General features: G+C 37.6%; 1 protein-coding gene across 1 annotated transcript in view; it reads left to right on the forward strand.

The window, feature by feature from the left end:
• The window catches only part of EGF (epidermal growth factor), a 51,804-nt gene extending 26,242 nt beyond the window's left edge, over positions 1 to 25,562 (forward strand). Inside the window, exons 11-23 of the mRNA XM_053461499.1 lie at positions 313 to 449; positions 2,513 to 2,661; positions 4,196 to 4,303; positions 4,656 to 4,879; positions 5,868 to 6,035; positions 10,741 to 10,908; positions 15,041 to 15,157; positions 16,783 to 16,908; positions 18,512 to 18,634; positions 19,725 to 19,875; positions 22,202 to 22,351; positions 23,404 to 23,498; positions 25,341 to 25,562. Coding sequence (XP_053317474.1) covers positions 313 to 449; positions 2,513 to 2,661; positions 4,196 to 4,303; positions 4,656 to 4,879; positions 5,868 to 6,035; positions 10,741 to 10,908; positions 15,041 to 15,157; positions 16,783 to 16,908; positions 18,512 to 18,634; positions 19,725 to 19,875; positions 22,202 to 22,351; positions 23,404 to 23,485 — 1,703 coding nt within the window. The 3' untranslated portion in view covers positions 23,486 to 23,498; positions 25,341 to 25,562. The remainder of the gene's footprint in view (positions 1 to 312; positions 450 to 2,512; positions 2,662 to 4,195; positions 4,304 to 4,655; positions 4,880 to 5,867; positions 6,036 to 10,740; positions 10,909 to 15,040; positions 15,158 to 16,782; positions 16,909 to 18,511; positions 18,635 to 19,724; positions 19,876 to 22,201; positions 22,352 to 23,403; positions 23,499 to 25,340) is intronic.
• Positions 25,563 to 26,369: the final 807 nt, after the last annotated feature.

Here is a 26,369-nt window from a genome sequence, read left to right on the forward strand (position 1 = left end):
ATGGCTGCAGAATTTACACCCTAAAGAGTCAATTCTCCTGATATTGGGGTTGTGTCTATAACCTTAACTTATACCACCTTCAACTTATTACTAGAAAAATTTTTTTTCAAGGTATTTACAAAGTACAATGTTACAATGTTAGTTGTTTAATTTTTATTTGATTACTTGGGACGTCACTTTTACATCCCTTCTCTATTCAGTAGGCAGGTGAGAGCATACAGAGTAAACTAAATAAAGCCCTTGTTAAAAGCTACTTTGTCTGTGACTCAGGTTATTAATACTTTTTCAATTATTTTCTGTCCCCAAGTACAGGTCCACGGCCATACTTGATCTACTCAAATCTACGTGACATTCGGCGTATGAACTTTGATGGAACGCAACACAGAAGTCTTTTTGATTCACAGATGGGGAGAGTCTTTGCCCTTGACTATGACCCCGTTGACAATAGGGTAATCTATCACTTGTTATTATTTCTGCTTTATAAATAGCTCTTTTAACAAAGGGAAATGTATTATTAATGATCTACTCCAGCTCTTTTTTCATGTTAAATACAATTGTGCGTGGACTCCAATATATTTTACTGCATGCACATCAATGCAGACACTCCTTGGTTATTGGATTTAGCAAATGAGACTTTCACATCTTATTTAATGCCTCCCCCAGCTGCTTCTACACCATTTGTCATTACAATTTTTTGCACATGGTCAGCATACATGGAAACTGCCGCTTCTCCAGGTCACCTTGGGGTCCAAGGTACAATAAAAGGAGCTGCCTGCCTTTAAGAAACAGGCTGCTGAGATATGATGTTATTGAGTTGAGTATCCCTTATCCAAAATGTTTGGGACCAAAAGTACGGTATTTTGGATAAGGGATAATTTGGGATAAATGTGTCCGCTCCATCGTCCAGGCTTCTCACGCATACCCAAAAGGCTTCCTCTCTGTTGCTCGGCTTCCTTAGAGCACTTCTGGTCTGGAAAAGGGAGTAGAAGTGCTCTGGAGAAGCCTGACCAACAGACAACAAGACAGATCCGTTATCTGAAATGATCCCTTATCTGAAATACTTCTGGTCCCAAACATTTCAGATAAGGGATACTCTACCTGTATCTACATATTTTTGTCCATATGGTGTTTGTACAATGGACCAATAGCACTCTGGGACCCCTGGGAGAAGCCTGAACAACTGAGCGGGCAGCAGGGGGAAGGCGAAAAGGATCTACTGACTACAGGAGAGGTCAGACCTCTTTCCTGCCCCCTCTCAGTTGTGAGTATCTGTTATCTGAATTTCCCTCATCTGAAAACAAATTTCAGAATTCGAATCATTTTGGATAAAGGATTTTCTGATAAGTGATATTCAACTGGCACCTACTTGTCAAACATCACATTTCAAAATGATGACCCTTTTTAAGGTGTTGGTCCTCTCTTTTTTCCCTATAACTCCACTTATCTTGCTACGCTGATTTGCTTCTATACAGCCACAAGAGCTTTAATAACGTCTGGCACTTATGTTGGTTGATTAAACTTGGTACGCAGTTCTGGCACAAATCAGGCTGGCCCGCCATGGGAGACGGTGGGGTCATGTAATGCTGTGTTACGTGACCCCACAGCAGCAGCACTAAAGACTTGATATAAGTGTAGGTAAGATTGAGTCACCGTGTGTCTGTGAGTGTGTGTACATGTACACCTACAGGGGCAGGGGGCCGGGGGGGCACTTGGCTTTGCTTGACCCCTACCCTAAGCCAAAAGGTGGGGGTCCTTACCTGGTTTCTGCATACTTTGAGTAATGAAACTTTCTTTCTGCCTCATATGCAACTTTCAAAACCGCTCAAAAACTCATCCCCATCCAAGCAGTCCTCTCCTATGTCTCACTTCTCCCCTCAACCACAGACTAGATTGTAACCTTGCAAGAGCAGGGCCCTCATCTCCTTTGCACCAGTTTTTTATTGTATGTGTTTCTAAATTGTTCTACTGACTGTAACAGCGCTGCAGAATCTGACAGCACTTTATAAATAAATGTAATATGGAATGTAATGTAGCATACATATCTTTAATCTCAAAACATCAGTTGTTGCTGCCGGTGTAGTGATGTTTACTGACCACAAGAGGGTGCTCCTATCTGATATTATCAAACTAGCCAATATAATACAAGGAAGACTGTATTTTTTTGTCGAAAACATTCTTTTCTTTTTTTAATTTTCTTTATTTCCATCTATACAATAACAAATGTACACACGTTTCTGTATCCCAAAAAAAAATGGGAATGGAACAATGATGTATCAGAATATATTGGTAAACACTTTGGTAATTTATATTCTGGCCACCAAACTTGTTGCAATTGTGCTTCTCAGTGTCCACTAATCTGATGGCTTCGCACACAAATCAACCATGTTTTACGTAAACAATTAATTAGTCATAAGGAATATTCCAAAATGAGATGCAGCGAATTAACAACTAATTGTTGAACCTACAATGCGCAATTTCACATGTTATATATCCGCACAATTTTTATTCTTAGATTTACTTTGCACACACAGCTCTGAAGTGGATAGAGAGTGCAAATATTGATGGCAGTTACCGTGAAAAGATTATTTCTGAAACTTTGGAAATGCCAGAGGGTCTTTGCATTGATGCTATCAACAGAAAAATGTACTGGACCGACAGGGGGTATGTATATGCATTTGTTTTTGAGTTGATGCTATATCTTGTAAAATTTGCTTTTTACATTTTATATGATCTGAGACAGCCATGATTGTTGTAAATGTGATTTGATTATTTATTATCTAGTTATCAAAAACAAGAATGTAATAATTTGAGTGTAACCAATATTTGCAATTAAGTCAGCCGTTTGCCAGTTGTTGTTACATTCCATCAAAGCATAATGAAATAGAAAATAAAATAAAATAAAAGTAGATGTAAGCAGATGACTCTTCGTAAGTGTTCAAGCTAAATCACTATATTCAGATTATGTTTCCAAACCCTTCCAATAAGTTGATTTCTGTGAGATGTTCTTAAACCTGTTCATCGGGCTTTTACCCGCATTCTTGTTTTTAAGGAAGGAAATGCAATGAAACAAAGTTATGATATGTAGCAGTTCTATGCCAAAAATGCCAGAAATGTTGGTAGCAGAACACCATGAAAGCCAAAAAATAATGTATTGTGAAAAAGTGACAGGGCTGATTAAAAGCTTTGCAGTCTTTTGTGTGGCATGTCAAGCTAAGTAGGGTGTAGATGAGGGGTCTCCGGAGGGAGTGGTAGCTATCTGGCCAACACTAAATACTTGTTTTTCCCCGCGATGCGTTTCCAGGATAGCAAGCTGCCATATTAGGCTGCCTGCTCCATTGGACTATCGCTAAAGGCAGTTATCACATGCAACTTTTACTATTGGTGAAGCTACTGATTTGTCTGCGACTAATCTACTAATCTTTTCTTCCAAGAGGGAGCCTGCACATTTAACTGTGAACACAAGGCTTTCCTCTAATGCCTACAGTTAAATGAGTGAGGCTTCCACTGGGAGGGGGTAACATGGCTGCCAGTAGCCTCCACTGCACTATTCCTGACCGTTTTTGCCAACCACATACGACATGTACAAGGTTCACACTGAAAGAGTAAAGTTATGTTTATATCTCACTTGACAAGTTAAAATCAGTAAAGCGTGTCAAGACTTACATTGCAGGTACGGGACATGGCGCCCGAAATACGTAGTGATTATTTTTTATCATAGCTTACTTCCAACTATTTGTGAGAAAGTAGCAATATAATAATTTATATTAACCGGCACTTCTAACTATTTGTGAGAAAGTAATAATATATTAAATTATACTAATCGATACTTCCAACTATTGACGGCAACCAATTTTTGATCCATTGTGCCTTTTAGCTAAAGTAGAGTATGCCCATGACATACAAATTCCATAAAGAGAAATTGGGACTGCCAATGTCACACGCCAATGCAGTTATAATCGCATTAACCACAAAAGGCCACTAAGCATCACATTAGCATGTTTTAATGACATTTAACACATGCTGAGAACATGGCAAGGTGTTCATCCCAAACCATAGACATAATGTAACTTGCTGAAGCCACTGTCTCTTCCGCCATGAGTATTTCATACAATGAATACGGGTTTTATATATTATTTATGTTTGTTTTATAATATGTGTACACTGACTGATCAATTGTATCATTTAACGCAAACAGAAAATCATCAATTGAAAGGAGTGATCTGAATGGGAAAAACAGAGAGAACATTATTCAGGAAAACAGATCATATCAGCCAAGAGGAATTGCTGTCCATCCCATGGCTAAGTAAGAAGTAATTATATAAGATATATACTACTTTAATTGTTTCCAAAAACATGTATGGTTTGTGGCAATTAATCAACCCAGACTTATTATGCGTTAATAAGGGCATTTTCACCCAATCACATTGACAAATGCAGAAATGAAGCTGATACTGATACCATGTTTCCCAGCGACACTTGTTAGCTTAAAAGTTTGGTTATTATATTCAAGAATCTCTGCAAAATTTATGTGTGGAAAAAAATGGCCCCAAACTTCTTCCATAGAAGCAAACTAAAATTCATTTTACAGTGTTCGAGAATGCAGCCATATTCCTAAAACATCAAGTATTTTATATATCATTGTTTATTTCATTTAGGAAATTGTTTTGGACTGATATAGGAACCTCACCCCGAATAGAAAGCTCAAATCTGGAAGGATCTGAAAGGGTGGTCTTATTTAGCACCGACCTGGTGTGGCCCAGTGGGATTACGGTTGAGTTCCTCTCCAGTCGGCTGTATTGGTGTGACACCAAGAGATCTGTCATTGAATCGTCCCATCTGGATGGCTCAGGACGACGCACGATTTCCCAGAATGAAGTAGGTGAGGTTTTGGGATAGTCTTAATATTTTGTTTTTTTAAACAGAAAAAATGATTTGAATCTTAAAAAAATGCAAATACAGTATATATTTATATACAGCAAATATCTGCTGCTGACGATTTTCAATGTCATCTGTTAGAATCGCTACCTCTCATGCTCACCTGCAAGGCTTTTCAAAGACTGCCCCTATCTCTTAGAATGCCCTCCTGTAGTTTCTTTGATTTTCCCCTTCAGTCCTTAAAAAATACATTGAGATCCACTTCTTTATGGAAGTCAATCAACCATCAGTTTAGTTCCCCTCCCCCCTAAAACCACTGCTCCCCCTTATCTAGCCTTACTCCTGCTGGTGGGGGTCTTCCACCACATCTTCATGCTCCTCAGTCTGTACATTTGTCTAGTAATATAGTAAAAACACTGTTTAAACTGAAATTCAATTGTGTGGCTGGTCCGCCTCAAACATGCACGCTGACCTCTTCTGTAATATACCCCTACCTTCTTCTAGATTGTAAGCTCATTAGACAAGAGCCCACCTTACCTTTTGTTTCTGTAAACTTAAATTGTTATGTGTGCTTATTTTGTCCTGTTTACCCATACTAAGCTCTGCCGAATATTATGTCTTCATACAAATAAATAAATAATAATTAAAAAATAATTGATGCAAATATGCTCGATGTCTGCTTCTTTAATGGTTTCTCTTTATTTTACTGTAAAGAGGTTTGTTTAAGGCAGGGATATTGAACTTTAGGCATTGAGAGCTGCAAACATCAGGATACTTGGATACCTCAAGTTCATCAGAACCCCCTGGAATAAATGACTCTGTCTGCACGTTTTTTGTACCCAATATTACCTTCAAACGTCTGGGGTTTTTTGGCAGCATATACAATGTTTTATTTTTTTGTTGCCAACCAACAATTTCAATGGGTTAGGTCTGTTTTTAGTAGTATGTACGTGTTGTTGATGCATTGGTTTAGCTGTGGATCTATTTTTCAGGGCACCCCTTTGCTATTGCGGTTTTTGAGGATCATATCTGGATCACAGACTGGCTTCAGCCATCCATAACAAGAATGGATAAGAAAAACACCAAAAATGTGGTACACCTACGTGGAAATATGCAAAGGCCGACATCAGTTGTGGTTGTCCACCCCTTGACCAAGCCAGGTAATCTCTCCATTGCCGTGTGTTAGGTAACTATTTTGTGTATATGTCATGTTAATCTATATAAAGTTAATTGGAGTGAATACATCTCTTCCTGTTCTTTTTAACCATCACTTAGCATTATTTAATGATGGCATTATATATAAAAAGGGTTTTAAGGGCAAAAATAAATTGGTGCCCATCCCCATACCAACCAATGGAGTCTTTCTACAGATTGGACTGTTAATATAGTTATATCTGCCCGTACCAGTATATGATTACTTAGTGTGCAATTAACCTCGTTAGGATTCCTATCTTTGGGATGGAGAATGCATGTAGTATTGATTTAACAGAACCACATTCTGTACTGGATTTAAAGTGACAAGTAAATATTCAGTATTCAACTTTGCCGGGGATGTTACGAAGATTCCTTTACTTATGCATCAAAGCTTGGACTAATGCTAAACGTACAATCGTATTTAAACCTTAAGAAAACAAACTAAGTAGTCAGTTGTGTTTTTAAATAATTGTGGCAGTTCTACTGGCTTCTAATATAATGGCTTGACAAATTCGCAGACTATTTAAAAAGCCACATAAAACTCATAAATGCTGATAGACAGAGAAAACTTACAACTCCAAACCGGTTTTCTCATGAGAAAATAATTTTTAAGGTCATGTTATTTAGTTATTAAGCGCCAACTTATTACTCTGTGCTGCTTAGCATCCACATAGTGGTGGCCATTCTAGTTTCTGGTACAGGAAACCAGTGAGCAAGGGTACCTTGCTCATATGAGTCGAATTATACTTGAATATGTATCTATAAGGGGCTGTCTATAGTAGGGAGTATACAGTAAACATTCTATAGCCAACAACTATATTATCCTGACCTTCACCCCTGAATCTCTGCTTGAGCCCTGTCACATTGTCACAAGTAGCCCTTATTCATCTTGCACAGCAGTTCCTTTATTACTAAGAATAGATTTGCTTTTACACCTTCATATTCTTGATACCCGTCAACCCACCCTCAAATTGATGTGAATGTATATCAGGCATATATACATAATAACAGACTGATTACTGTTGATGTACTCCTCTTTAACTACATCCCCACTGCCAATGGCTTGTTAGCCGTTCTGAGCAGGTTCCTCGTATGATTTTATCCTATTGCAGAACATAATTAGCAGTTAATAAAAATAAGACTATTTTAGCAACTAATTTTTTTTATATATATATATATATATATATATATTTTTTTTTTTTAAATTTCATTTGTAATTTGGAATAGGTCCCACAACAGTTATGTTACAGGGATGGTTGTAGGTTTATGAGAACCCCGAATGAGAAGATTTATTGGAGCCTCATATTTTAAAAAACAAAATACAAATAAACCAAGGAAAACAACAGAAAAAAATGACTTTATGAAGAGTAGGCAAGACTTCTCTCCTACATCTGTCCTAAGCAGTTGTTAGCCCCAGCCCTACGTACTTTGCACCGGTCGCTCCCCATGTATTCTTTTTTACCTGGTTCTGTGTAGCCTCTAATGATATAAATAATAATATCCTTTTAACTGGTTGAGAAACCACATTTAAATGCATGGATACACTATGGCAAGTACATTCTAGCCTTTTTCCCCATTCAAAAAAAATCTTGCAAATGGCAGTTTTTTTAGTATTATCTTGGACAGATAACGAGTTCGGCACACAAGCTCTCAGGTTTCCAAATTCCAGACTGCTGTCCTCAACGCTAGCCCGCTGTCCTTTTAAAAACCATGGAATTGCACTCCGGCTTTAACAACAGCTGGGTGAAAAGATGGCATGATACAATGTACCCTAATCCCCATTGTCATCATGTCATTCATGTTCCCTATTTAAGTAGTAACAAGGAGCTATAGCGATCACACAGACACTATTACCATTGACTATTAACATTTGAGGTTTTTTATCAAACTACTTTGTTTGGGCCAAACATTTGTGACATTACGTAAAATGCTGTCAACCAAAGATATGTTAGTATCGAGAAAGTTCAATAAATCACAGTACTCCAGTTGCTAAAAGCCATCATTAATTTGACCAAAATTGACATTATGGAACTTGGCATTAGCGCTTGCTTATTACTAAGAATGGTGGCCAGACTGTCGTCTATTTTCATAGTATAGAGTCACCGTTGGAACACTTTATACCATCCATCAAACCTATTGTAAGGCACTGTGATATCTGACCTATGAGAAAGATAAATCCCTATTGTGGCCTTCCGTGATATCTTTTAGATGCCTCCAGTAAATACTGCGCTATATTCTTTTCGCCAAAGCAAAATATTGAGTTTGAAAACTCGCCAAATTCTATGGGAATTCTATGAGTTCCATTCGAATTACACCGAGGGCCTCGTAGGAATTGTCTCAACTAATGCACGGTCTGTGAGCGTAGCAAGATTCCAGCGATTAAGCGGATATTTGGCTGAATTGCTACGAGAGATAAAAAGGGGAACATCATCTTGTCCTTAGAGCAAGGGAGCAGAATGAAATGTATAAATACATACTATAAAGGCTGTAGCAAGCCATAATAAAACCCACCATTAAGTGAAAAACTTTTTTCGATGGAGCCCCCTTTCAAGGTCAAAGGACCTTTATTTATTAATTTGACTGAATAAAAGATTAAAGTACAAGAAAAAAGTTTGCTTCAAAGGAGGAGAACTGTTAGAAATAGCGAGTCAGAGGCTTAGATGTAATGTAAGGAGGTTTTACTGAACTGAGTGGGTGGTTGATAAATGGAACAGCTTCCCAGCAGAAGTGGTAGAGGTAAATAAAGTTAGAGAATATGAACACGCATAGGATCGGCATGAACCTATCCTGAATATAAGACGCAGCTAAGAACTGATTAAGGTCTGAGTCTTAATATCAGGGAAAATGGGCAAACTAGTTGGGTCAAATGGTTCTTATCTGCCGTCCACCTCGTTTAAACTCCAAACACAAACATTCATTAAAACTCCGAACACAGTCCCCATGCTGAATACATTAAAAAGTGCACATCACACTTTTAATGCAGTGTATGGAAGCCAGCCCAGCCTCCATACTGTAAGAAGGTTGGTTGGGGACATCAAACATTAGCCCGATGTGCAGTGGGACATGGGGGGGCTCGTCCCGGTTTAGTAGCAGGGAGACTACCTCCCTCCTAGGCCTAGGCCTGGATACATCATTACACATGGATGTATGTGTGTCCCCATTCTTATGGATAGCGGAGACAGGGTATAGGCTTTAACCAGGCTTACTTCCCTCATCACATGTGTAAAAGAATGCTCTGTAGCGATGAAGGATGAAGCCTTGGGTAAGTGAGAGATACATGGGGTCCCTCAATAAATTGTGCAGAAGCGAGTAATCTTCGGCCATGTAATGTAATGATTGATGGACAGGGATCTAGGACTTAATACCAAGGCTCATGTCACCTCAGGTCTGATACCGATTTGACAGTAAGGTTTACAATGTAGCACTAATATGATAATATGAGAAAATGAAAACATCGATGGACCTCTTAACTTTTCAGAAGAAGCTGAGTTAAAAAAAAAAAAAGTTGCAAAGAATTTCTAGAATGTAATAGCTCAAAAAGAAAAGAATAAAAAAAAAAGACAAATATATTCCCAGAAAACAGTTTAGGGGGATTTTTGCTTCTGATAGCAGTTACTGCTGTAATGCGGTAGGTCAGAGCGTTAGCAAAATGTTATTGTCTGGAAAATTGTGATTCCTGGACAATTGAGCCTCCGGCTAACAGTTTATGGTGATAGGTTCGTCAAGTAAGAACACATTTTCATTCACAAAAAGGGTGCCAGAGTGATGAGCTGTGAAAACAGACTTCATACACACATCGTTTGCTCAATAAAGACTTTGTGAAATGCGGACATGGAAAAACTGATAATGCTACCGAAACAACAGCAGGTAGTCCGGGATTAAACGTAATCCCCTTTCAAATATGTTTTTATTTACAATGTATTTTCGGCACACACAGGTATATCATTTATGAGAGTTTTGTTTCGCGAGCTTATAATGTCACTACGCTTAGGGTTCTGTGCACGTTCTCCCGAAATAGACAATAATGCGCAAGTGAGTCATTGTTTTTTCTACGCACTCGTAACTACATTACAGGCGTAATCTTTTATAGTGTTAGCAGAATGGAATTAGAGAAGCCACTTTGTTTTGATACCCTTCATGGATTGAATTGTATTCCTGGCTGGGACATAAAGAATGAACGGAGAAGAGAGACTGCTTTAGATGTCTTGATGTATCACAATGGAAGCTTTACTGTGCTGACAGCATAATCTAGGAATATTTGATATGTGTTCAGATATCCTGTCTTGGCGCAGGCTGTATTTGGAAGGAGTGTCCTTGTTCATCTACTTTGAAGACCCCGGCTTTAGTGTTGGCTCATGTTCAAAGTAAAATGTGCTCACTTGTTAGGAGGGTAACACTTTAATTCAGCCGTGAGTTTAAACTTACTCTCCAGTTATCATAAACCATGCATCAAATTATGTGACAGTCTGCGAGGCACCCGTCTATAATAAACCCAATAATAACGATTCTGTTCTCTGTCTATATTTACCTACTGATCCCATTATACAGATAATTCCTTTTTGTAACTCAAAAACACAGCCAAAGTGTGCAGCTTAGCTACGATTAATGCAGTCAATATATAATTGTAATAAGGCGAAGTTTGACAACGCTCTCTTCCTTTTCGTGTTGCAGCTATTTTAGATGACATCTCTCAAGCGAGAGAAAAGAAAGTGGTTCGCAATGAAACGGCAAAATCTGATTCCTTTTTCCGCGGCCCGCTCTCTACCAGCATGTATGCAACGGGAGAAAAAGGAGATAGGTGGAGCGGGGACACACTGGTGACAGAAATTGTGGTGGCAGGTAGGACCTTCTTGTAACCTAAGGAGATGGTGTCACCTGTGACTCCATAGTGTGATATTTTCTGCTGCTCAAATCCGCTATGCGAAAAAACTGCCCGATTGGGTTTTATGAATGAGAACACAGTACAGATAATGAATAGAATGACTACGAATTCTAGAGGAATCAAATAATCAAAAATGGTACACCATGTGCGAGCCTTTTTTGAAGACAAATTAGACAGCTTTTCTATTTTGGTGTAGCTGGCATAGTGATAAATATTATTATATATATATATGTGCAGGACGTTTAATCTCAAAAATCTCCTTATTGCCTTAATTGTGACTGTGAATGTTACGCAATATAAAATGCACCATTAAAAACAAGACACCCAACGTTTTGTTGGAGCCAATGGAAACCTCAGATGTTCATTGGACAACTCTAGCAATTGTGGAGCAAAGTGTTACATCTGGAGCACATAGTACGAATATTTAATTTGTGAATTCTTTACCCTAAAATTATTCTGGCATTGTCTTTATAAGTATAACCAATTGTTTACTTTGCTTACCTTTTACTATTTGTATATCAATTGAACATGCTGTTGGTACTTGCAGTTTTAAGTTAGCATCTTTATATGGAGTTACCTTGTTCTATAGATGTATTACTTTTTGAGATAAGGGCTTTTCTTGTTAACATTTACGCAATGTAGATTAGTGAGCAATTTGTTAAAAAACCTCCTGGCATGCCGTATTCAGGGCCGGCCTTTGGGGTGTGCGACCTGTGCGACCGCACAGGGCGCCACACTCCAGGGGGCGCCGCCGCGGGGTCCGCCGCCGCCGCAGCGCGGTCCGACGCCACTGCCGCCGTGGGGTCCGCCGCAGCGCGGTCCGACGCCCCTGCCGCCGCGGGGTCCGCTGCCGCCAGTATGGGGGCACCCGGCACCCCTCCAGAGACGGACAGTAATGTCCGCCGCTGGAGGAGCAGGCTCGCAAGGGAGCAGTATCGGAGGTCTTTAACAGACCTCCGATACCGCTCCCTTGTGATCCCCGCGGCAACAGCTGCTGTGCGCCGGGGTTTGCTGTGAGATCCCGGCGCACAGCACTGAAGCCGCGCCCACCGGTCTCCGTGCCCTCTGACCCGGAAGAAGAGAAGACAGAAGAACTAAGAAGAAGAGCGAAGAGGAGGCAAAGAAACTGAAAGAGGAAAGGTAGGAAAGCATAGAGTGACAGTGAGAGTGCATTGGTGTATATGTGTGGATTAGTATATATGTGTGGTTTGGTATATATGTGTGGTTTGGTATATATGTGTGGATTAGTATATATGTGTGGTTTGGTGTATGTGTGGTTTGGTGTATGTGTGGTTTGGTGTATATGTGTGGTTTGGTGTATATGTGTGGTTTGGTGTATGTGTGTGGATTGGTGTATACGTGTGTGGATTGGTATGCGTGTGGATTGGTATATGTGTGGATTGGTATGTGTGTGTGGATTGGTGTATGTGTGTGGATTGGTATATATGTGTGTGGATTGGTATATGTGTGTGGATTGGTATATATGTGTGGATTGGTGTATATGTGTGGATTGGTGTATATGTGTGGATTGGTGTATATGTGTGGATTGGTGTATGTGTGTGGATTGGTGTATATGTGTGGATTGGTGTATATGTGTGGATTGGTGTATGTGTTTGGATTGGTGTATATGTGTGGATTGGTGTATATGTGTGGATTGGTGTATGTGTGTGGATTGGTGTATGTGTGTGGAATGGTGTATATGTGTGGATTGGTGTATGTGTGTGGAGTGGATTGGTGTATATGTGTGGATTGGTGTATATGTGTGGATTGGTGTATATGTGTGGATTGGTGTATGTGTGTGGATTGGTGTATGTGTGTGGATTGGTGTATGTGTGTGGATTGGTGTATGTGTGTGGATTGGTGTATGTGTGTGGATTGGTGTATGTGTGTGGATTGGTGTATATGTGTGGATTGGTGTATGTGTGTGGATTGGTGTATGTGTGTGGATTGGTGTATGTGTGTGGATTGGTGTATGTGTGTGGATTGGTGTATGTGTGTGGATTGGTGTATGTGTGTGGATTGGTGTATATGTGTGGATTGGTGTATGTGTGTGGATTGGTGTATGTGTGTGGATTGGTGTATGTGTGTGGATTGGTAAGGGTGTGAGAGTGATGGGTGTTATGCTGTACCATTTCCAATGTATTTTTCATTATATAATTATGCTCTAAAGTACATCATAACTCCCATCACTCTATACTGTTCCATACAGTGGCAGAGCTGGGAGACAGAGGCCTTGCACCCCCACCGCAGGACTCCTGAAAGGTAAGTGAACTTCAAAGAGGGAGAGGGTAGATAGTTAGGAGGGGGTAGATAGGGAGAATGGAGTGAGACGGGGTACATAGGGCAATCATACTCCTATCATGCCAAGTAGTCTACGAGTACATCCTGGAATCTGCGGGCATGATAAGAATGTGATTGCTGTTAATTATATATATATATATATATATATATATATAAATATTGTTATTTAATTGTTTTGTTATGTGTTATGGTGTGGGGGGGGGGGGTCATATTCGGTTTCGGCCAGGTAAATGCTGCACTTTTGGTTTCAGTCCAGAATTCGTTTCGGTGCATCCCTACTACTAAGCCAGACAATGAAGTGGTAGGCCTACACCACATCAATGTTTGGCGTAGTATAGAGTGATTGGGGTTTTGTTACAAGTTTTGATTCCTTTCTTTTTTTGGGATGGGGGGGGCGCCAGACGAGTAGTCCGCACAGGGCGCCAGAACACCTAAGGCCGGCTCTGGCCGTATTAAATATTTGGGTCCAGAGAGAGCATTCATAGAAGTAGGATAAAATATATTAAGTAAGCAAAAAGGATTTGGCAAAATTTGCAAATTAAAGAAATAAACGTTGTAACATATTATGTACAAAATAGAGAAATATGTCAAAATTTCACTGGTGCCATTTTTTACTTATGCCCCAATATAAGAACAAAATGTAATAAATGCTCTTTTCTACTAATTTATAATTTATTAGTTTTCAATCTATTTACGTTAACTGATCCCATAAACGTAAATACCATAGTCTAACTTTGACAGCAACCATACTTGGTGCGGGTTTTCTTTGCAAAACAACTGTGGTATTATATTGTTGAAATTATGATATTTATAGTTTCTAAAATGTTTCCATTTTTAATGAAACTTTCTTTCGATTTCAACTTCTTCCGATTGCTCAATCATTTAAAAAGATACTATAGGCTCCTTTATGCAAAAAAAAAACAAGCAGAAAACATGTGAAATGTCTCAAAATCAAAATAACACGACAATGATTTTTTAAAAATTCTGAATATTTTTTTTTTATTTATTTCTTTTTCCAAAGGTTATTTTTGTGGGCAATAAAATGCATGGATTTTTGTAATGATCTCAATTAACTATGTGTACACTGTTAATTAGATAAAGTAATGAACAACTGACTTATTGTAATCCCGTTTTGTTCCATAAATGGACTGTAAATCCAGCTAGAGTCAAGCACCATAATAATAATAAAAAAATATTTGCTACTTTTATTCATTTACAATTATTTAAGAGGCTATTAATTGATTATTTTTTTTGTTTGCTAAGTAGCTAAGCACTACTTAGCTTTAGGTTTAAAATATTTATTCCATTAAAATATTTCATTAAGTATGTTATTGGAGGAGCTCGTTAAATGTACACAAAGAAATGGCAGCATTGGTCGGCACGTGATTACTAGAGTCTTTGAGAGAAATCACATATCTCTTCAAGACCTAAAGCCCCCTTCCCTTCTTTCCTACCCTGTGCCTCCTCTCTCTCTCTCTCTCTATATATATATATATATATATAATAGTTAAACGTGTACAATCATTTTATTGGTGCTATTCAAAGATCTCTACAGGGGGTTATGCATATTGTAAGCTTTATTGCATGTTATTTTTTTTAATTGGCCTGCCAAGATGGGTTTTATAACTCAAGTCAACCCTTCTCTTCTACTAAACCGTGTACTTTAATATAGAGTCGAAATGCCATGGTATAATCCATATGACTTGATTTTTTAATTTAAAAAGGTCACATTGCACACGCACCTGTTATGCTTTTAATTCTCTGTCTGGCACTTTGTTGTCTGAACAGATGAGGGTGGCTGCACGGAAAGTCATTGTGATATCAACGCCCATTGTGTCCCATCAGAAGATGGACCAAGATGCCAATGTGTGGAAGGTTTCACAGGAAATGGCCAGTCATGTCAGGGTAATCCTTAATTATTGCTTCAGCTGCAGGTGGTTTGACAATAAAATCTGAGAACATCATCGCAGTTAAATAATAAAATTCTTTCCCTGTTGTCATCCTTCTATTATGGATTCTCACTCACCCTGCAGCCACGAACAGAGGAGGACGGGCTTGGATAGGCTAATGTGGTTCTCTCTCTGCTGCAATTTTTCCGTTACTGTGCATGTGTTAAATATAAAACCCTAACCTTTTTAAATGGTGAAAAATATTAAAATTATTATGTGAAATATATTATGGTGTCCAGGCAAAAGGTATTAAAAACTTTGCAATCAGTGTAATAAATTATTATTATTATTATTATCTTTTTTTATATAGCACCAACAATTTACACAGCGCTTTTTACAATACGTGTATTCAAAGGGTATGAAAAGACTAGAATTGACAGACTAAGACAAACGGATACATTTTTTGGCTGATAAAGATATATTTTTCCTTATACTGTACATTTTCGTGCTCTTTTCTGATTGTTTGCAGCTATGATTTTCATAATTTTTTGAAATACATAAAGAAAATCAAAAGCCAACAGATCACCATGCTATTATTAAATCATTTTAGCGTTGATTCTAATTATATAAAAATTTTAAAAACATAGAAGGTTCACAACTATCAAAATTAGTTTAGATTCAGGGTTTTAAGATAACTAAATAGATGCTTTTATAGATTTTGTGTTTTCGCTGTAAAAAAAAAAATGAAACTAATTTTGTAGGGGAGGAAATTATAAATTCTAGCTACTTTTCCATGTAAAAAAAGGTCAAGCTGGTTTTGTTTCTAAGCTTCGTAGGTAAAAACGCTTCCTTGCAAGGTTATCAAAGTTACTGCTTCTTTTTAATTCTGTTTATGTAGCTTTTTTGAATTATTATAAAAATTAAAAAGGGCACACTGTTTTATAGTGTTATTATTTGCATAGATACATAGAAACCTATTAAACCTAGCAGTATGTTTGTATTTTATTTATACGTACATATTTGGGAGTTGAATCCATCTAGACTAACATTATTTTTCCTGGTAAATTATGTTGTAAACCAAAACCGACGCTAAACAAGTATTTAACATTGCAGATGATTTCATTTTTTTGTTTCATGCAGTATACTTTTTTTGTAATGTGAGATGATGTCATCTGTTCCACTTAAGAAAGTTAAGTGCCAAATATAATGACCTCTAATTCCTGCAGGTGTGAGAGCGATTAATCTTGTATCATGGCAGTGGTGTTCTAACAAGTTATAAACTGGGGGGGGGCACAAAAATGATACAAAAATGTGTCAGACAATAGTTGCTGGCTAGCTCGGCCCAATTAAACAACTGATCAAACTGGGGTACAAAATCATTTTAAACCTGCAAAATGAATATATTTTCAAAATAAATATCCAAATAAATGTATTTTTTTTTAAATATTTTGTATTTCTTCTGCCAAGTTTTTTATTATAGTATTGTCTTATACCCAGTCTGAGGCATGATTCATCTATCTATCTATCTCGTATATAGCGGATCTTTAACTGAAGCTATGAATGGAATGGTGCCGACAACTAAACAATTTTGTTGTTTTTTAGAAATTTGCATAATTTTATCTCCTTGCACTTTTTGGGCAGATATTGATGAGTGCATCCTCCACGTTGCTTCCTGTGACCTTAACCACACAGACTGTATCAATACTGAAGGTGGTTACATCTGTAAGTGCAGAGCTGGTTTTCTTGGAAATGGTGATCAATGCTTGGGTAAGTAAAGTTCTTTGTAAGACTGAAAGACTGATTCCCAATGATCGCATAAACTAACACTGCCTTTGTTGTTATTTACAATTAACCAATAAATTGCTTCCATTGGGGTTTACAGCAGCAGCGTTTTTAGTTTCAGAAATCCTTGTATTTCCTACTTGTATGGAGATATACATTTATTCAGAGTGGATCTTTTCAATAGTACATTTTTCATCAAGCTCAATTCTCTCTTTTTGTGAATGCTGCCCCTGTGGGCCAGACGGTCCGTTCAGATTGTATTTAACACGTAAGAATACAATGACACAGTATCAGTAAGACATAGTACAAGTTGTTTTTGTTTTGGCACATCCTAACATGTGAACAAATGTGCTCTTTATTACATCACTGAATTGTGTATTGAAATCTATCCTATCACATCAGGGAGAGAGAAATGCATTGGCTTAAAACTAAAGCACCCCATCAAACCCATCTAAATTGTATTAATGCCTTTTTTCCCCTTATTTGGAGAAGATACTTCCTCTATCCACTGTCAATAACTTATGGTATAAAGAATGGTAATCTAACTGTTGGATCAATGGCCAAAGCCTCTGATCATCAGTCCTTGTTTCTGAACTTCTGCTATTTACCTTTAGAGAAATAAAAAGACACAAAAATTGAAAAAGTACATAGACTAATTGAAAATCATTCTTTCGAGTAAAAAAATCTAAATGGACATTGACTCAGTTGTAACTCTTGATATTTCATGCAATATCAGCATAAAAACTGTGAATAAATAAACTGCACTCTATTTTTTCTTAAAAAAACATTTCAGGACACAACAATAGGCTATTTAATAACCATTTAAGAATAAGTAAACCATAGAATTTCCATTGCACCATTTATAAAATAAAATGGAAGAATAAAGCAGTGCTGTGTATTCCTAACCTGTCTGTATATCCTACCCTAAGGAAGTGTGAAATGAGTGCTTAAATTAAAAGTATGTAATAGATAACAACATGAGGTTGCCAGTAAAAGAATAGCTCACCACAATAACTATGTCTAGGGTAGCAGTTCTGCAGGGGTGGTAGCCCCTTGGCCGCATAACCGGGGGGGGGGGGGCAGATCACTCTATGGGTTAGGAAGATCAAAGAACCCTCCCATAAACACTATGGGGCATTGTGCACAGCCAGCACAACCTCCACGGGGACTTTACTTGACGCTGCATGTATTTTAAAAGCAGAGAACGGGATATGATGTCATGGATCGGTGTCCAGCATAGGTGATGGTGGCTGCAGAGATAAGTGGTGGGGGCAGCAGGGGATGTCACTGACCACAGCAGCAATGGATTAAGAAGGATTAATTTGATCCTTCTTGCAACAGAAAGTCACTGGTTTGGGCCTTCATAATTCATTATTGATGTGGTGTGAAGAAATGTTTCATATTGTCTCAATTCGACATCTCAAAATCAGTTTTGTGAACAAACTCCATTATATCACATTAATAATGGAGTCCATCCATCAAGCCTTTGGTTTTCTCCGCTGAGCTAGGCAAGTTGATCTATGGTTTGTAATTATCTTTTTGTAGTTTCAGACATGCATTACTTTTAACTGGAAACCTTTGTCTGCAGACATTGATGAACACAGACTGGGCAATCAGAGTTGTGGAGGAAATTATCAGTGCATAAATACAGAGGGCAATTCCACCTGCACATGCGCTAATGCACTTACTGGAACTGAACTCAGCCCTACTGGTGAGTTATTCATCAAAGAGCTTGGTCCAAGAAACCAAAGAGAGCTGAGGGACTTTGGTGAACCAAATAAGACATACTGGAGTCAACACATATTACATATTTAATAAGCTTTTCATATGTCTACTACTTTTATCTCCAAATAATCCTGTGTAATCTCCATAACCACTACACCCTTTTAAACCTTGAGGACCTCTGCATTCTCATTCCTACAAATCTCTTTTATTGAGTCTATTTCTCACTCTTGGCTACCTAATAATTATAGTTTGCAAATGTGTTACAATTCAGCTTCATAGCAGCATAAAAAATAAAAAAATTATATTTTTAACTCAAATAAAACCACTTTTATTTTCAATTAAGATGGAAATAACACCTCGCACACTCCAGCATCCCATTGGCTCATTTTGAAATTTCAAATGGCAGCTCTGTGTAGCTGCTGTGATCAACAAAGATTCTGGAACTTAGCCTCCCAATATATTATAGTGTTTGTAGGCCTGCACTATACCCAATATATTAGTAGGTATTATGCATTTTGAAAGTTTTCCTATACTCTACCTAGGTACACATTTGTCTATATTGAGATTTTTCTTTTAATCACACAAAAAAGTTTGCACTGTTGGGTGATAGTTTGGATTCCATGTTTCCAATAAGGAAAGCATCCTTATCTGGAAGCTTAAGGTTTATCTTCAGTACACATGCCTTGTTGAGTAACATGGAAGCTGAAGAGGCTTCTTTTACTCCAGGGAAACATCTTGTGGTACTCAGTAAAAATATTTGGCTCTTCCATTATGTTCAGGTCTATTTATGCTGTTTCTTTAATGGGAAAATCAAGAACACTTAAAAGAGTCAGATTGTAAAACTGTCTTTATTAGCTACAGCACATACTCTTAGACCGATAGACCACATCTGGTGGGATGCTGCTTGCTGAAATCTATTATTCTGTTTTCATGAAATTACAGCTGTGGTCTGCAAAGCCTTTGGTGACAGCATGGACAGCACATATTGCGTAACTGCAATTAAGCCCCATTTTCAGTACACTGAACGTTTACTTGCTGTGTTAATGTTGCAAACATATTGGTTTAAATTGTTCCAGAGTCTTCTGTCTCTGCCAGCACTTCCATGGTCTCGACGAATAACACATCTAGAAATAAAAACCACAGAGAATGTCCAGCATCCCATGATGGATATTGCTTGAACGGAGGAGAGTGCTTTCATCTAGTAGAGATAGAAGATTATGGTTGCAGGTATGTTGTCATGTTCACCGTTTGGGGAGTCAGAAGGGTTAGCAATGCCTTTACCATTTTCATGGAACCCAAAGGACTAACGTGTAAAAAGTGATTCTGGTTCGGGGTCTGAAAACAAGACCTATTACCACAGCAATCGAAGCTGGAGGAACATGATTGATATGGTGATAAGACCCCTTTACATCAGATTTCATATGTCGCTCCTAATTGGCCAATCATTTTGTCTCTTTTTAATCCCTGCTAACATGTTTTGCAGTCGTTGCAGACGTCAGCAAAATATCCACAGCTATTATTCTCCAACACGCACAGTTAAAATGATTAGAACTATTACAAATATGTTTAAAAATGTTTTGAAATACTTTCTATTGTCTAGCACTGTTTTTGGTACGGCTCCTTTATTTACTGCTCAGACAAATCCAAAGATCCTTTCTCTCTGCATGAACTAGTATAATTGTTTTATTAATAAAGAGGATCTTGATTTTTTTTTATACGTGGCCCTGAATGTTATACTTGTCTTGTTTATTTCAGTCAGAGCCAACTATTAATGGGAGATTCTTTAGCGGTCAAGGGGTGTGTGTCATTTTGAATGTGTATATATTTGAGATCCCCTCCTAACAGTAACAATTGTGTGACAACAAACCCACATTATTAAAACAAAGTAGGCATTTCAACTTAATGTAACTTTATATCAATAAAAAAGGAAATACATTAAAACATATAGGAAACACAATAAAATAGTAGTATTTCATACTGCAGGCACATATTACTGGTGTTTGCCGGAGTGGGTAGAAATAATATGATTTATGTTGACACTGCTATTGATCAGTACAGTAGATGGTGCTGTTGGCTTGTTTATACTTCACAGCAAACGAGACATTCTCTCCTATGGTGTACTGTGTGTGTTTGATGCTAACCTCAGCTGTTCGCATTATTATTATTATAATTATTAGTTATATAATGCCAACACATTAAGCCGCGCTTCTTATGGTGCATACATTCAAGAGGTATGACAAAACTAGAATTGACAAAGACAAACCGATACATTAAGGTAAAGAGGACCCTGTTTGCAATCTAGAGGATTTCTTAAAGGAGCTGTCTTACCACCGCCCCCCCCCTCCCCAAGATGAGACAATATATTATTTTTATTATTATTAAATGGTAACTTAACATATTGGCTATATCTTTGATCTATTCATATAAAGGAAATTGTCTGATTACATGTCGGAAACTCAGCAGTGTAAATCCAGTTTTAAGAAAGCATACTTACAAATGCCTCTGACAAGCAGAAATATATATTCTTGCATCTCTAATTTAAGAAGCTGCCTATAGTATTACTGGGCAATATTCAGTTATACTGTGCAATACGCACAACCCTCTTTAATATAGTAAGTTGAATGTATCAGCGTGTTGTATACACTCCCTTTTGATTTATTTTTACACAGTGTGATTAATTGGGTAATAAAAAAATCGGTAAAAACTACATATCATTATACCGCTTTTATTTATCTGGATGTAGAATTTACAAGATGCTTTTTTGTTGTTACAGTTAGAGGCACTGGGTTTTTTAAATGGGGCTTCATATGTCGTACTGTAACTGTAAAGGGGATGTTTTATTATTCTATTTAACTTGGTTACTCTTGTTATCGCATACACGTGGCTGCTGTTTATTGGTCTCCAGCGCAGCAGTCTTCTGTCTATGAGATAGATATTTAGGCTAAATCTATACTTCTGAAATCTCTAGCAACAGAGCTTGATGGCCTCTTTGGGTATGTGATGTATAATCAGCCTAGAAGAACATCTGGTTCTTGATATTTAATATTTAGTGAATTTTTGCATACTTACACTTTGACTTTATTTTCACTTCGGATCAAGAAGAAATTAAACACCAAAGCTAACCTTTGGCACCAGGTTTATTTGATATGTATTTTATATGCAATCTTCCCATCGTACATGGTTACTTAAAGAGGTACTGCTACCCTCAGCTTTTTGGCTAAATTCTTTAATTATAACTACATATAACTTGGGCTTTTTCTTTGTCAATCATTGTAATTCTTTTGGAGGCATCTAGTTTAAAAGTTAACTTCATGGAAGCTGAGATATTCAGCAACTCGTTGCAAGAGGAGCATATTTTTCATCAATATATTATGTTTATTTTATTACCGGTATTATTATTACCAAAGAGATGGATAACATAATGGGGAGAAGTAATCATGCCGAACCTGCAAAATATATCTTAACTTTTTGGGGGATCTGCTTGACTATTACTCCCCGTTATCATAAACAATTCTTAACAAAAGTAAAACTTGGTGCTTTCGTTCTATCACAGATGTGTTGTCGGGTATATAGGAGAGAGATGCCAGGAATGGTGGGAACCATATTCTCGACAGATGAAGATTCGCAGTGTGACCATTTCTGTTTCATTAATTGTACTCCTTCTAGTTCTCGGTCTTGCGTCATTTGCAATATATTATTACAGGTGAGTCTTAAGCTACATTAATACATCTTCTTAACCCCTTAATGACAAAGCCCGTACATGTACGGGCTCAAAATGCATTGTTTTCAATGGGTTTAGGGACCGCCCATTGTCCTAGAGAAGTCTAATACAATAAATATTTTAATACAGTGTTGTATACAGTAATGTCGTTTATTTCAATTTTATTCCAATATACCACACTGAGCTGAATACATTGCTTATCCCAACAAGTTTCTGTCTCGATTATTACGACTGAGACATTTTATTGTTTACCGCAATGTGAGATAAATACCCAGGGTGGCATATTGCACTTATATTCATTTTCCTTTTGTCATTTATATAAAAAGTATTCAATTTACTTAACCAGTATTTTTACACAGATTCTTGGTTCACAATAGAAACACAGAATTTGAAGGCAGGTAACAACCATTCGGCCTGTCTGCCCATTTTTCCTGGTGCAAGACTCAGGTCTTAATCTGTCCTTGATCTTGTCTTAGGTTCGGGATAGCTTTATGCCTTTTTCCTTTTACCTACCACCCAGTAAAACGTGTAAATGAGAATACTAAGATACTAATACTAAAGTGTCAAAATGGTAGCACATTGGTATGCCAAAAATAAGGCTGACCAAAATGTATAGCAGTCAGACTTCCTACTTCCGTACTCGCACTTAATGTGGCAGTGGTTTGATGACGTCAGTGCGGCTGACAGTTGGATATGCGCAGCCACATGCTACTTTTTTTTTTCTGCTTGTGTAGCGTATGGCCGGGCATATCCAGCAGCTGGCCACACGCTCCAGAACCCAATCCATCTTGGAAAGGGTAGGTGTAACCATTTGAGTAGCATTGCATGAAACATACCTGTAGCAACCAGAGAGTAAAGGAAGGACATCTAATACTGTGAACTCTAATGTGCTTAGTATGTCTGGTATTTCTAAATGAATGAAAATATACATGAATACAGATTTACCTTAATGTCTGCTTGTCCTTAACCATGCTTATTAGTTGTTTTTGAAGTACTTTCACTTCATTAACTGCATTCACTAATCCTTTTCTAAGCCATCAAATGAATCACAGGAAACGGCCCTACAAACCAGAAGATGCAACAGATGCCACAAGGAGCCCTATTAGCAATGAGTAGCTGAGAACTCGTGGTACGTCCATATTTTATTAATATTATGTTGTTGTGTAGTTTGAGAAGCAGATAGGATCAAAGGGCAAGAGGGATCCGCAGAAGATTATCCATGAAATAACTCACATCTTCTATACATTAAAAAGCTGCCAGACTCATCCAGTGATTTGCTCTGAACTTCAGTTCATCTGACTTCATTGTTATCTTTCAAAGTTCACAGCTGCCTAGCTGTATTGTAGCTATTAGACTGTGTTATTGTTAGCTCTGGCACACGACAGTTGGATGACTGATTCTAAATTAAGGAAATGGCAAAGGGATGACACGGTACTGGACTGTAAGCCACACTCAAATTATATTACTCTAACCCTTAACATTTCATTTAGAAAAAGGCCACTTGATTACTTTCCAGATGGATGCTTTTGACTTGGGAAGAACCATAGGGCACTCTACATGTACTTTGGTACACAGAAGGTAGTGTGTTGGTGCTTGGAATGGGAAGGAGCCTTATAGGTGGGCAGAGTGTGTCATATAGAAACACTGCTTGACACAGGGAGGCCAAGGGATTTCAAAATAGATAATTCTCACATTGTTAAATAATTCACATTGTGCCTCACTGGACCAGGTAAAGCCTTGTGGAGTGTGGCAATGCCCACTTCCTGCCCATGTTCTGACCACTCTCTGCCCTCTTTCCTACTGACCGCACCCCACACCCCATCCCAGAAGGCACTCAATGGATATTTCCACAATGCTAAGCCACTGCCTTGGAAGAGGGAGCACTCCTGCAAATTGCCCTGGGAAGGTGGCAGGTATGGTTAGTAGAGTATGACTTCAACATAATGAGAATGGAGAAGACAGCATACATAGTAAGAAGTAATCATGGTATCTTCCTAATAACATGATTTCCTTCACTTCTCCATTTAAAAATAGGGCATTTTAACAACGCGACAAGAAGAGGAATATAATTAGTGTGGAAAGCCATAAACCTCGATGATAGTATGTTTCTTAGGTTGAAAATAACGTAACACAGATTTCCCCATCCTGAAATATTATTTGAATTATACTTTCAAACATTTTCATAGTTTACCATTAAACTATATATAATTCATTTTGTAATGATATATAGAAAGGACTGCATTCTATAGACAGTCAGACATAAAATGCATATGAAAGTCTATTTCTAAAAATAGGCACAACTGTTCAAGTAATGAGAATACCCCTGTTGGAACAGTTGGTGTGCTTTTTTAATTGCACTCTTTTTTTATGTCTTCAAAGGATCTAAGAATTTTATGTACCGTGCACTATGTATCTGGCCCCTTGATTATTTTTACTATGTTACATTTGATGGAGTCCTCAGCTGGCATTTACATTCCTGAACAGAATGAACTTTACATAAATGTATAGCTAGTAAAGGCCAGAATATCTCACTGTAGTGCTGGTTTCAGGATCTGCTCAGAATATTCTGGCCTAGCCTGGGATTGCCTCCCTAGTATCTCTTCCTTGAGCATCCTTCTTAGGCAGGGCACCTATGGTGCTGTATCCAATGACTGGACTGTGTCCCACAATGTTCCAGTTACCAACATGGTGTTGCATAGTGTCTAGAATATTTTGTTGGGTTACCATCTCTAAGTCCTCATCTGGACATGAGAGAGCAAAACAATGTCTTACACTGGTAAACGTATAGTCAGCCACAGCAGCTTTGATGCCTATCAAGGTCTTCGAAAGCATTGCTGGGTGGGAGCAATAAAGAGAAGGCGATGTAGAAGAAAATATACATTATACATACAGTATAGTAAGGTAAAATGCTATATAATAATGACCAGTACACTAGTATTTAAATTACCCCATCTCTTCTTTTGTTCTTAAGTGTCCTGTCAAACTCCCTAAGGTTGAACACGTGACCGGATTGTAATGAATTTTAAGAGAGGAGCTTACTACTGTGGACAACGAGAAGACCAGCAGATGCTACCAATGTGAAAAAAATGTGTATCTTTTTATCTTCATGCTTTTAAAATATTGATGCTAAATCTAGCACTATTGTGACACAATATATTTTTGTTCTTTTAAATAAATAAATATTAAACTACAACAGATGCAGTTTAGTAACTTTTCTTTGCTTGGTGAATGTATTCAAGGGCATTAACCACATATGCACCAAAGACCGCAAGTAGTAAGAAAAGGTTTGGATGTTTTTTTAGTCTTTGTAACAAACATTATCGGAACATTATGGAACATGGAGTACATTATTTGTAAGCTGTATTAATTGTAATGCACTTTGGAGGGAGGACTATGACATTTTTAGTGGCTAATATACAGTACATTTCATATTCGGTGTAGACATCAGAAATCCTTTTTTATACTGAATGAAATGTAACGTGAACTGGGTATTATATGACGGTTTGTGGTAGTACCTTTTTACTGAACTAACATTTCGTTTTTAGAACAAGGTTTTGGGAGTACTGAGTGAGGTTGATTGAGTACTCTCAGAAGTGTCCTAAAACTATGTTAAAACAATAAAAAATAGTTGCATTTATACTACTAGACTAACTTCTCAAAATTCTAAATGCAACTGATGGCTGAACATATGGGCCCACAATCAAAACATTCATTTCAAGAAAGACATATTTTAACCTGCAAATGGATTTGTTAATGCAATTTACCGCTTTGGCTGGTATTTTTTTGCTGTAAATATTGAGCCATTTGGCCCCTTATAGTGTTAAAAAAATAAAAAATGTGTATTATTATTATTGATGTTTACACCAAGGTTAACATATACCAAAATTTCCAAACAGTTCTCTGGTTACAGGATGGTGGAAGCTTACATAAACACAGCCAAAATCTCATTGAACAAATGTGGTAAAAATGATACATAAGAAAGAACTGGTTCATAGAGTCT

This window comes from Spea bombifrons, chromosome 1, assembly GCF_027358695.1.
Source record: "Spea bombifrons isolate aSpeBom1 chromosome 1, aSpeBom1.2.pri, whole genome shotgun sequence".
Lineage (NCBI taxonomy): Eukaryota > Metazoa > Chordata > Amphibia > Anura > Pelobatidae > Spea > Spea bombifrons.